Genomic DNA, 12,343 nt, shown 5'->3' on the forward strand with positions numbered 1-12,343 from the left:
AAGCAAAATGAAATTGAACTGGTAACTTCCTGAGGCTCCTTTCCTGCCCTGATACCCAGAAGACAGGATTGGAGGACAAAGGAGGGTTCACAGTACAGCTGGAAGCGCTCAGGGTACCCAGCTGCTCCAGGAGAGAAAGTGCTCCCTGCCTGCCCCAGTCACAGGAACTGGTCTCTGAAGCCAGGCTCCCACACCATACCTTCCCATAGAGCAAGTCTAGGCTTCTGTCCCCTGAGGCTGTGTGTGTGAGTGTGTGTGCGTGTGTGTGTGCCTGTGTGCATATGTGGGAGAGTGTGTGTAAGAGTGTATGTGTGTGAGTGCATGTGAGAGTGTGTGTGTTAGTGTGTGAGAATGTGTGTGATAGAGTGTGTAAGGAAGAGTGTGTGAGTATGTTAAAGTGTGTTAGAATGTGTGAGTGTGTGAGAGAATGTGAGAGAGGAGTGTGTATGTGTATGAGTGTGTGAGTGTGTGTGTGTCTGTGTGTGAATGTGTGTCTATGTGTGAGCGTGTGTGAGTCTGTGTGTGTATGTGTATGTATATGAGTGTGAGTCTTTGTGATTGTGAGTCTGTGTGTATGTGAGTGTGTTTGTGTGTATATTCATCCTTAAATATATGAGGACAATAAGAATAACTCCTATGTGCCGTGCAATGCCCCGATAGCCACACTCAGTGATTTGTGTGTGTTGCCTGCCGTAATCTTTCACTAGGGATGAGCACGCGTGGGTCTGGGAGGGGTGCTTGGAGTCGGGACATGGAGCACCAGGACTTACTGCCACATCTCTGGCACCAAAACCCATGCTCCCTATGCCACCTATCAGGATGCACCCTTAAAGCACTTTTAAGATGCGTTTTGGAAAGAGCCATTTGTTGGTGTGCATTTGTCTTCACTACCACCCCAAACATAGCTGCCCAATATTCAGATGAAAATGCCCCCCGTTGGCTGGGTGCCGCGGTTCACGCCTGTAATCCCAGCACTTTGGGAGGTCAAGGTGGGCGGATCATGAGGTCAGGAGATCGAGACCATCCTGGCTAACGCAGTGAAACCCTGTCTCTATTAAAAATACAAAAAAATTAGCTGGGCGTGGTGGCGGGCGCCTGTAGTCCCAGCTACTCAGGAGGCTGAGGCAGGAGAATTGCTTGAACCCGGGAGGCGGAGCTTGCAGTGAGCCGAGATGGCGCCACTGCACTCCAGCCTGGGCCACCGATCGAGACTCCGTCTCAAACAAAAAAAAAAGAAAGAAAGAAAGAAAGAAAATGCTCCCCATCTTTCCAACAGGCTTTCAAATACGAGTCTGACATAAAAGACAAATCACGGCATCACCAACAGCAATGGCTAAGATGTACAGTGTATACACTCTCCACGACTTTCACAGGCATCCTCTCCTGCAAGCCTGGTCACGTCACCGCCCTCTGCTGCAGGCTCCCTCCCCATCCCACGGAGCCAGTGTGCCTCTGGCTGGCCTGAGTAGGGAGAAAGCAGTGGCCTTTCCTGAAGCCTTGAGTTCTCATGGAGCCCTCCCTGGCTAGAGAGGAGAAGAAGGCTTCCAGGGAATGAGGAGAAGCGGCCCCCTGCATCCTGGTCCTGCACTTTTCCTTCCTTCCAGCATTCTTCGCTACCGCATCTCCATCCGTTGGGCCCATAAACCGTGGGTCCTGTTGTCTCTGGGCCACTTTGGCCTCCCCTTCCTCAGCACATCTCCTGGGCAAGTGCGGCCATCTGCCTTGGGATGTAGCCACGAACCTCCTCCTTGGAGCCAATCCTCCTGAATGTTTGAACTGAGCTTCCAGGCAGCAGAATGTTCCCTCCTGCCTCCTGCCGCCCCTGTGGTCCTGCCCGTTCCCCACACGGGCTCTGCTGCTCCTGCCTGTCAAACCCGGTGGAGGAAGGAGAAAAACACTTTTCACGTCCTGTTCACCAACTGATGAGGCTTCTGGAAACCCAGTAACAAAGTGTACCTAACTAAATCATCATTATTTACACATGCAGCCCGATTGAGGACATTTAGTCATGTAATTAAGTACCTAATTATGCTGAAAATGCAATTATATGATTTTTTAAATGAATTAAGTCCTCCAGAGAAGTGGTAAAGATTAGCACGCAGCATCTGTCTGGGGAGCAGGGACCTCGAAGGGCACCCAAATGTGACTCCAAGCTGCACAGGGGCCAACTGGTCTGAACCCAGATCACATGTGTGAGCACACACGGGCCCACACAGGCTCACAGAGGATGCCAACTTCACCTCTGTGTCTCCAGGACTATACAAAGGTCTGCTGCACACCAGGAACTTAATAAATGATAGTCATTAATGTCATTGGAAGCATAGTGTATATCTATGGAGTGACTATTGAGCAACTTAGAGAATCTTAGGGAGGTTTTTTATCCAGCATCTGAGAAGCAGGTGTGTCGAGAAAGAAAAAAAAATGAGAGAAGGATCAGCCAGGACATGTCAGAAGATATTTTAAGCAACATCACTCATTCATTCAGATGCTAGAGCAAAAAAAAAAAACCAGTCAGTGTCTTCTAGGAGCTCAAAAATTAGTGCAGAGTCAGCCGGGCCTGGTGGCTGACATCTGTAATCCCAGCGCTTTGGGAGGTCAAGGTGGGTGGATCACCTGAGGTCAGGTGTTTGAGACCAGCCTGACCAACATGGAGAAACCCCATCTCTAAAAATACAAAATTTAGCCAGGTGTGGTGGCACATGCCTGTGATCTCAACTACTCGGGAGGCTGAGGGAGGAGAATCGCTTGAATCTGGGAGGCAGACATTGCAGTGAGCCAAGATCGTGCCACTGCACTCCAGCCTGGGCAACAAGAGTGAAAATCCATCTGAAAAAAAAATTAGTGCAGAGACAGAGAAAGCATCTTAATGGTGATATGAACAGGTTGTTCTGCAAACTACAGCCTGTAGGCTAAATGCAACCTGTGGCCTGGTTTTGTACAGTCAGGTAAGCTAAGGATGATTTTTACCTCTTTAAGGTGTTTCCTCACTTCCACCCCATGCAACTCAGGTTCCAAAACCATAGTATTAATCACTCACTGTACATCTAAAACTCCAGTGGGGGTTCAGAGTGATCATTGCGTCCAGGAGCCAAACCTCATATTTCTTTACAAATATGGAAACAAAACGGTGGAGCCAAATTGTTGATGAACGAAAGATTCATTATATCTTGGAAAAGGAAGCCAACGACGTGGATAAGGATGAAGAGGTTGAAGATGGTCACAGGAATTGTCAGAGGAGATGGAGAAAGATGAGGCCAAGAGGAGACACTGAATCTCCACACTTCAGTGTAGGGTTTCCCTCCATGAGGCGAAAATCCAAGGGAAAACCCAGAGCCTCCCCTCAGATAATCCTGGCAGGGGACTCTCAATGAGTGTAGGAAGTGAGAGGAACCTTTCCAGTGTCTCTAGGAAACTGTTCATACTGGTGACCCTTGAAAGGACAGCTGAGTAGCACACCAATAACAAACTCAGGCAGCTCGAGAAGCGAAGTCTGTGGCCAGCAGCGCTGTGACTCCAAATGCCCAGCCTCTGACCTGCTCCCTGACAGGTCAGAACTTCCCTTCATTTCCACCTGCAGAAGCAAGGGACTGGGGGTGAACCATGGACTGAAGCCACAGCCCACATTTCTCAACCTGCAATTGCAGCCCAGGGAAAGGGTGGGAGGAGCTGTGGTCACTGAATGCACTGTCTCTTCCACAACATGCATGTCTTTCTTGGAAATGAAAATGGCTACTTGGAGCATCTCCTGACCAGGTTAGGCAAAGGATGTGTGGACACAGGACTCAGAGGGCCATTCAGAGAAGGTGGCCATGGTCCTACTATCCAACCACAGCCTGACGCCAGCTCGCGGGAGACACTGCCAAGCAGGTGCAGGCACCCAGCAGGAACCTGGAGCAAGGCAGGCAGGTCAGGGCAGCGGGAAAGGACCTTGACAGACCTTCTAGTTGGCGACTTTGAAGATTCTGCAAGACAATAGCCAGTTCTGAAGATTCATCCCCGTTTCTGCACTGTAAAAGTAACACACACTTTTTGTAGATGACTTGGAAAATACAGACAGCCATATATTAGAAGAAAACAAAACCACTCCTAACCCATCTACTACTTAAAAGCCAGTACTTAACATTCGACGTGTATTTCCTTTCTTGTGGAATATTTCTCATCATTTCTATTTAGAGGGTCTTGTTTCCTTCACTTAACATCATACCCTAAGCATTTCCTCCTGTCACTAAGTTCACGTGCACCCCTTCCCTAACTGCATAATACTGGGTCATATGTGGGTATCATAATTTACATAACCAATGTCCAAATATGGAACATTTAGATTGTTCTCTCTCTTTAATTTTTCATTTTAGACTGCATTGCAATCTACTTTCCTGAGCCCAGACTTTTGTCCCTGTTCCAGATTGTTGCTCCAGGATCAATTCCTAGAAGTGGATTGCTTGATTCTCAGGGTGATACATATGCCAAATAGTGTACCAGAGTATTGAAGGTACTTGTTTCTAGGAATCCCATTTTGACATATTGACGATCAGAATAATTAACGTTCAAATAGCTTGACCTGTGTCAGGCACTGTGTACCACAAACTAGCTTACAATGAGGCTACATGGTTGTGCCACCGGGTTTTACATGTGAAGAAACCGTGGTTTGCAGTGAGATGAGATTGCGCCATTGCACTCCAACCTGGGCAACAGAGCAAAAACTTTGCCAAAAAAAAAAAAAAAGGAAAGGAAAAGGAAAAGGGAAAGGGAAAGGAAAAGGAAAAGAAAGAAAAAGAAAAGCTACATAGCATTTCTCAAAATGGTCTGGCCATGAGTGTCGCCACTGAGGTGCCACTCCCTAATCCCTCACCTGTCTGCACCATGCCTGGCAAGTGTGCTGACTTCACAGCGGGGCGGCCAGATGCCTGGCCCTGAGCCTGGCAGATGGGTGGGCCCAGGAGCACGGTGTGCAGGATTACACCTCAGGGAGGTGTCTGGATGGAGCTGAGGCTGGAAATAGGTGTGTCCAGGGTGTTCTGCACTCCAGTCACCTCTGGTGGAGCTTGGAGCTGGCAAGTCAATCAGACACTGATTGGGATACACGGGCCTTCCTGGCTCCTCAGGACATCTGCACACAGCCATTTCCTTTGCCATTTTGATGCCTCAAACACCTGTTTTTGGAGAAGCATTTCCCTGCTGCCTCACGGGAGCTCAGCTATCCTTAAATCAATCAGCAGTGGTCTAGTAGGTGGATCAGCTGGGAACACGTGCTTAATTTTCCAACAACAAGGCCAAGAAGACTGCAGTCTCAGGAGCTATAGAGCAGAAGGGCATGTGCATGGACCAGACCCTGGCACAAGGGCCCCAAATCCCCAAACCCAGCACCAGGCATGGGGGCAGGCAGGGGACAGGCAGAAGGAATAGATTCTCAGAGTCCTCCACTGTGCCCAGTGTCCATCTCTGTCAGGGTGGGGTTCTTGCGAGCCTGGATGCTGACTCACTCTCAGATGGCATGTCCCACTTCTCCCCTCACCTTCAGTTCCCTCTTAAGGACTCTGTTCTCTTTCCGCTGTGAAGATTCCTCAGCATGATGCAGATGCAGGGGCAAATCAGAGGTTACACGGCGGGGGCTGCCCTTCTAGTGGGCTGAAGCCACCAACTGTTCAGGGCAGCTGTCTGCTTCCAGGAAGAACACATTGTCTCAGCTCCTTTCAGCAATCTGGGCATTGTCTTAAGCCTGAGCTTCTTCAGGTGCCTGCTGACCCCAGACACCCTCTCCAGTTCCTACCCATCTTCAGCAGCCAGATGCTGACTGAGCCCCAGGAACTTCCCAGACATAAGAGCCACTAGAATCACCTCCTTCCCACTCTTTCTGCCTCTTTCAAATTTGATTTCCCTAGAAATCTTCCAGCAGGGTGTGTCCGCTGGGGGTCAGGCTGGGGGAATTGTGGTTCTGCTTTCCTTCAATCTATGCCATGAGTAAAGAAAGATATTTGTGACCAGGTGAGGTGGCTCACGCCTGTAATCCCAGCACCTTGAGAGACCAAGGCAGGCAGATCACGTGAAGTCAGGAGATCAAGACCAGTCTGGCCAACATGGCAAAAAACCCATCTCTACTGAAAATACAAAAATTAGACAGACATGGTGGCAGGTACCTGTAATCCCAGCTACTCAGGAGGCTGAGGCAGGGAGAATCACTTGAACCTGGTGGGCAGAGGTTGCACCACTGCACTCCAGCCTGGGTGACGAAGCAAGATTCTGTCTCCAAAAAAAAGGATATTTGCTGCTTTCCTGATAAATTACAAATGCTGCACCATCCACAGCTGACAAGTTCCTCTCCCCAGTGGTGGACAAGGGTAACTCCACCTTGCTCAGCCAGGCTTTTATCCCCCGATTCTTCCTCCTTCAGGGTGCCTTGCTGATTTCTGCGGTTGTCAGCATCCTGGACTTAGGAGTCAATGGTTCTGCTTTTTCATATGGCCGCCTCACAATGAAGAAAAAAACACTCTTTCCTTTTACTTAGATATTGTAGCTCAGCTGAGGCAGACTGGTTATGGTGCTGAAGTAAGGTTCTATTTAAATTTTTTTTTAAGGCTTAGGGGGAATAACAGGGAAATCTATACAGAGAGAACCCTGGAACCAGACATTTCAAGTTCTAAGTCACGGCAGCCTCACTTTCTTTGCAGTTCCCCTCCTGGGAACACATCCCAAAAGCAAATGACTAGGTATGAAAAGTTCTGCAGTAAGACTCCAAGATGTACGTAAGGAACAGATGTCCTTTGCTGACTCTGCCTTCCGAGTGTTGCGCCTCTGCTTCACCCCAATTTACTGACATGGGAATGACTGTCTTCTCCAGGGCAGAGAGGCCACATCTCCTCCACACCCACCCTTGCAGGCCTCCACACTTCCATCCAGATGGTGCAGTGCAGCCTGCACGGGTCCAATCCTGTCATCCATGTGGTGTTTTGGTACCGTAGGCACAGATTAAGCCCGGATAAGGTTTAGGAGGAGGAAAGCACTGCGGATAGTCTTATATAGGGTGTCAAAGCAGTACAGCTAAATTGCACAGCACCTTGGCAGCCCTGGGGATTGTTGGGGGACTGTTTGTAAGGTCACCCATATGGACCTTCAGGGCAAGCATATTGACCGTGAGACTTTCAGACACACGTTCTGAACAGGCAGGTCAAGTTCACATCAGCCTCACCTGTGTATTCCATCGGCAAGACCAGATGAATGCACATGTGCTTTCTGCACAGACGGGAAGGGTGGCCATGCCTGAGAGTGAAGGCAGATTGACGACCTCATAGCATACATCCAGCAAGTCCCTGAAGCCCATGGTGATCAGGCATCCAGGAAGGCTCTCCACCCAACCCAGAAACTTACTGACCACTCTATCATCACGGCCTTCCCTTCATGTATCTCTCCCACCACCATGTCCACTACCACACTGGCACTGCCCACCCACCATCTCAGGACAGACTTGGGGCCACCTCTTCCAGGAAGCCTTTCCTGAGGACACTGAAGATCTGTGGGCTCCAACAGAGAGCAACCTTTTCCCAACTTACCCGCATGCATTTGTCCTTGTCAGTTACACAGCGTGCTCCTGACGGCAGGAGCTTGGCCTTAATGACAGAGCACATAGCTGGAGTGTAGGAGGTGCTATGAAAGGTTTGCTGAAGGAAAGAATGAACCAGCACAATGATGAGCATCCCCACTGCCATAGAATCCTAGGGTCCTGGTGCTCAGTCTCACGGTTGTGTCTCCACAAGTCTCCCGAGCACCTCGTCAATGCTCATTTTGATGCTTCATCACACAGAGACTGTGGGCAATCTGACTTTTGCACCTCCCCAGCCAAGTCCGATGCTTCCTGGGGACACACACCACGTTCTCCTCTTCCCTGCAACTCTAGGGCTGAATAAATGCTAACTGCTCAGCCAACACCGACTGGCTTCTAGGAGAAATGGATGGGTGGGTAATAAGCTATTCATTTGTTTCTTGGGGGCACTTAATTCTGAGACCCTAGAGCCTGTACACTGCATCTTTTCCGGAAGCAATAATAGCCAGCCATCGAGGGCAAGTAAATGCATTTGACCTTTCCTACCAAAAAGAAAAGTTAGCTCATGTACTTCAACTCTCATCTGATTTCTACTTCACTCATGCAAGGATGCTGAGGAATCTAGAGCAGGAAGAAAATCCACAGTGCTAGCTGTGAAGCACTTTCCACGCCCCCAAAGGTTACTCTTCCTTCCCCCATAGCTGTCCGGCTCTTGAACCCCAAATCAGACTTGTATAAAGCCTTGCTGCTTCAGAGTGCTTGGTAAATTGACTTTTTTTTTTTTTTTTTTTTTTTTTTTGAGAGGGATTCTCGCTCTGTTGCCCAGCCTGGAGCGCAATGGCGCAATCTCAGCTCACTACAACCTCCACCTCCCAGGTTCAAGTGATTCTCCTGCCTTAGCCTCCAGAGTAGCTGGGATTGCAGGCACCCACCACCATGCCCAACTAATTTTTGTATTTTTAGTAGAGACAGGGTTTCACCATGTTCAGGCTGGCCTTGAACTCCTGACCTAAGATGTTCCACCCACCTCAGCCTCCCAAAGTTGGGATTACAGGCGTGAGTCACTGCACCTGGCCTGGCAAATTGACTTTTCTAACCAGGCCTGTAAGTTCCTCTCAATTGAACACTCTGGGTAACTGGCACAGCGCCTGGCCAACTGTCAAGCAGTCGACACTGCCATTGGCGCTGCATCACTGTCACCAACCAGGTTTGTCATTGCAGGACATCTCCAAGTCCCCCATGAAAAACCTACATTTCCTGTCATGATGTTGAGGCTGAGATCATCTTCTTCCTCCCAGAACACTTGGGGGTTCTAGTCTGAAGCCATCCTCACTCTCACTCCCCTCCTTCAAGCCCTCACCCTGTGCCTGAATTCTTCCTTCTTTGCTGGACCAGAAGGACAGTGGAAGACAGGGGAACTCCTTCAACAACGCCTATGGCGGAGGGGAGCCATGGGAGTTGGGCACGGAAATGTAAAGACCAGCCCATGCGGGGAAAAAAAATAACTTTTTAGCACAGTGTCATCTGAAACTGCAAGAGAAGAGAGGCTCTTGGTGGCAACAGAGGAGCGTGACTTCCATCCTCAGGGCTAGCACCTGACCCCTGCTCTCCATCCACATCAGAAAAACACTGCCCCCTGAGAATCTATTGCAGCTAAGGTCCTTCACCCCAAGAGCTGCACTCAAGCTGCCAACTGAAGCAGAGAGCACTGCCCGCACTTCAGGGTTGTGCATGTGTGCCCCGCTGCCTCCAGGGGTGGCTGCCTTCCGCCAGAGAATAGACAGCTGACATCCTGAGGACACAGAGAGTTGGTAGGGATGACTGCAGCCAATGGCAAATTCTCTGGATGAAAAACCATTCCCAGCTCCACAAAGATGAACATAGTGAAGGCTGCAGTTTAGTTGGTTCATGGTTCCCCAGAAGGCTTTCAAACATTCAGCAGTTGTCATTCAGTGCCAGGCACCCAGTACAAAGCTGAGTGTAGAGTTGTGAGCAACACAAGCCCGAACATGTGGAGCTTCCTGTCTGGCAGGGGTGTTGCAGGGGGCAGCAGGGGACCTTGCAACCTGGAGGAGGGCTAGGAAGAAAAAAGTAGGATGCTTGGGTCTTTCCAAAAAATGGGTCCTCTCATGTCTGTCCAATCGCTGTGCTGGGGAATTGTCTATTTCTGATACCAGACCCAAGTTTGGCTGTAATTAACACCTTACTCTGCCATAAATGCACCCCCGAGGCAGCCCGCAGATCACCCTCATCCTAGTTGCTGAGCTCAGCATGAACCTAATCCCAACCTCAGAAGTATCCCTCAGCTCCAGCAAGGGGCAGGCTTTCATTCCAGGCCCCTTAAGCTGGATGCAGACAACCACCTACTTTCTGGGCAGGACCTGAGCTCACTCAGCCAGCCTTCTCCAAAGACCTGATATCACTGATGCTAGCTGAATGAGCACAGGGCAAGGGAGTGCACCGAGGGGGACTCTCAACCCGCCATCTCCAGAAGCTTCCGGAGCCTTGGAGCCGTGGATGGCAAGCAGACACTGGGGAGAAAGCTGAGAAGTGGGGAGAGCTGCCTTAGATGCTGAGCTCTCTGCCTGGAATGCTTTTATGCTTTGTGCAGCAAAGTCCTATTTGTCCTTAAAGGACCAAGCCTGATGTCACCGCTTCCAGAAGCCCTCCTTACACCAGCACTTCCCAGCCTACAGCATGCGTCAGAATCTACTATAGTAATTACTGGGACCCAGTCCTAGTGTGTTTCTTCAGTAGGTCTGGGCTGAGGCCTAAGAATTTCTATTTCTAACAGGCTCCCAGAGGATGCTGTGCGTTCAGAGACTATGCTTTGAGAACCACTGTCTCACAGCATCTGTACCTTCCCAGACAGCCTCGAGCTTCCTCTCTATGCTGACAATGATCTACTACTATAGGGCAGCTCCGGTCAGGCTGAAGTGCCACTTCCCTGGAGTCTGTCACATTGGGAGACATGTGTAAATCAAGTTCCACACACTTGGAGGACGTGGGGCATGGAGGGAGTAGTTCCAGCTAAGGGACTTTCCTGCCCACCATGCTCCTCAGTGGACATGAGCATGGAGGGAGCCCACATTGGGAGGCCCAAGTGGCAGTGCCCCGGAGGTCTCAGGCCCCACCTGTCCCCCAGCCTGGCCAGCCTGCTGAAAGTGTGTATAGTCTCCCAGTATACAGATGTGGGTACACGGTCCCTAATGCAAGAAATGCACCCCAAGTCGTTCAAGCCAAATGGAAAGCAGCTTACCAAGGCTCTCCACTTGGCAGTGTGCTACAAGACAAAACACACTGATTCAAAGCTGCCAGGGCTTCAAATCACTGACTTCTGACTCTCAAGGTAGCTGTACAAGCCGGGGAAAATAACACTTTTCTGGGACTAGGCTGCCAAATCTGTAAAATGGGGCTAACAATAACTCCTATGGAATGGAACTGTTGGAAGGACTGAGTTAAAATACATTAAATGTTGAGAGCAGAACCTGGCACTTAGTATTAAAGCATTAGTTGTTTTAAAGGAAGAGGAAATAACAGTCTCTTCTAACCCCAATTCTGTTGGATAAACTGTCATAAGAAATGCTGTCTTCACCTGGAAAATTTCTGAGGGCAGTTCTGGGTATTTGAGCTTCTGTAACCATCCATGTCTACTTAAGCAAGGTGTTATCCTTTCTTTCTGAACTTTGAGGTGCTTGGTGATTGGAAAAGCCTAGAACCCCACCACTAAATCCATTCATTTATATATGTATACATTTACTCATGCATTCAGTAACTATTTATTGATACCTACTACGTACTACATACTAAATTGGAAGCTATACTTGTTCACACTCTATAATAAAGTCCAGCACCCACCTGAACTTGCTATGGTCCTGCTTCAGGTCTTGCTACTGAGAAGCACTGTGAATGCTCCACCCTGCTTGTGACCCTCCACTCTGCCTGGTTCTTGGCTCCCCAGGCCTGACTCCTGCTGTGTTCACTGGGTCCCTTTGCTGACTCGATGCCTTGTATTATCTTCTTCCCCACCTCTAAGCTCCTTGCTGGCCCTGGACACCCCTACCTTGGCCCACCTGCTTCCTGCTGTGGACCCCTAGCCAGGAGTCTGTTTTCTCCTCACCCACTAGGACTCCTGACACCAGCAGCTGGTTTCTTATAAGAAAGAGGCATCTGGCAGCTGCACTGGGGAGAATGACCTCACAGCACTATAAGTAAAGTGATTTTCTGAGTGGAAATGACTATTATGAAGCATCCTTCTCTGTTTTACTATGCAGAGCCATTGTAATGGGAACATGGGATTTCCTATGTTAACACTGATATTCCTGTGATCCAATAAATCCTTCTTCACAAGTCATCTCCCAGAGGAGAGAAGGCATTCCATGCAGCAGCTCTAGGAAACATGCAGGTCTCCAATGTCCTAGACATCCCAGCCCTCTTTGGCCAGGCCATTAAGCTGTGAAAAAACGCATTCAGTAACTTAGATAGTGTCATAGACTGGTTCTTCCCACAGGACAGTCAATGGAAAGACCTATGGGAGGGCTTCAGGAATGACTCCTCAGACAGGAGCCCCAGGAAGGGCTTCTCCAAGAGAGAACGTCCACTCCAGAGGCAAGAGCACTGGCTAAGTCCTGATCTGACATTGGATGAGCTGTCTGATCATGGGCACATCACATCTCTGAGCCTTGGTGTTCTTCCTGTGACATGGGCCAATAACACCAGGCACCTCATAGGATGGCTGTGAAGACTGCATGATACAGTAGATAGAAGACAGCTAAAGCAACACCTGGTGCTATGGTTTGGATGTGGTTC

The 12,343-nt window shown here is 49.4% G+C and overlaps 1 protein-coding gene across 1 annotated transcript in view; it reads left to right on the forward strand.

Annotated features, from left to right (window-relative positions):
- The first annotated feature begins 3,113 nt into the window (after window positions 1-3,113).
- The window catches only part of GYPC (glycophorin C (Gerbich blood group)), a 19,098-nt gene continuing 9,868 nt past the window's right edge, over window positions 3,114-12,343 (forward strand). Inside the window, exons 1-3 of the mRNA XM_011941718.1 lie at window positions 3,114-3,228; window positions 6,303-6,440; window positions 6,836-6,952. Of these exons, the coding sequence (XP_011797108.1) occupies window positions 3,114-3,228; window positions 6,303-6,440; window positions 6,836-6,952 (370 nt within the window). The remainder of the gene's footprint in view (window positions 3,229-6,302; window positions 6,441-6,835; window positions 6,953-12,343) is intronic.

This window comes from Colobus angolensis, unplaced genomic scaffold, assembly GCF_000951035.1.
Source record: "Colobus angolensis palliatus isolate OR3802 unplaced genomic scaffold, Cang.pa_1.0 Scaffold20, whole genome shotgun sequence".
NCBI classification, from domain to species: Eukaryota; Metazoa; Chordata; class Mammalia; order Primates; family Cercopithecidae; genus Colobus; species Colobus angolensis.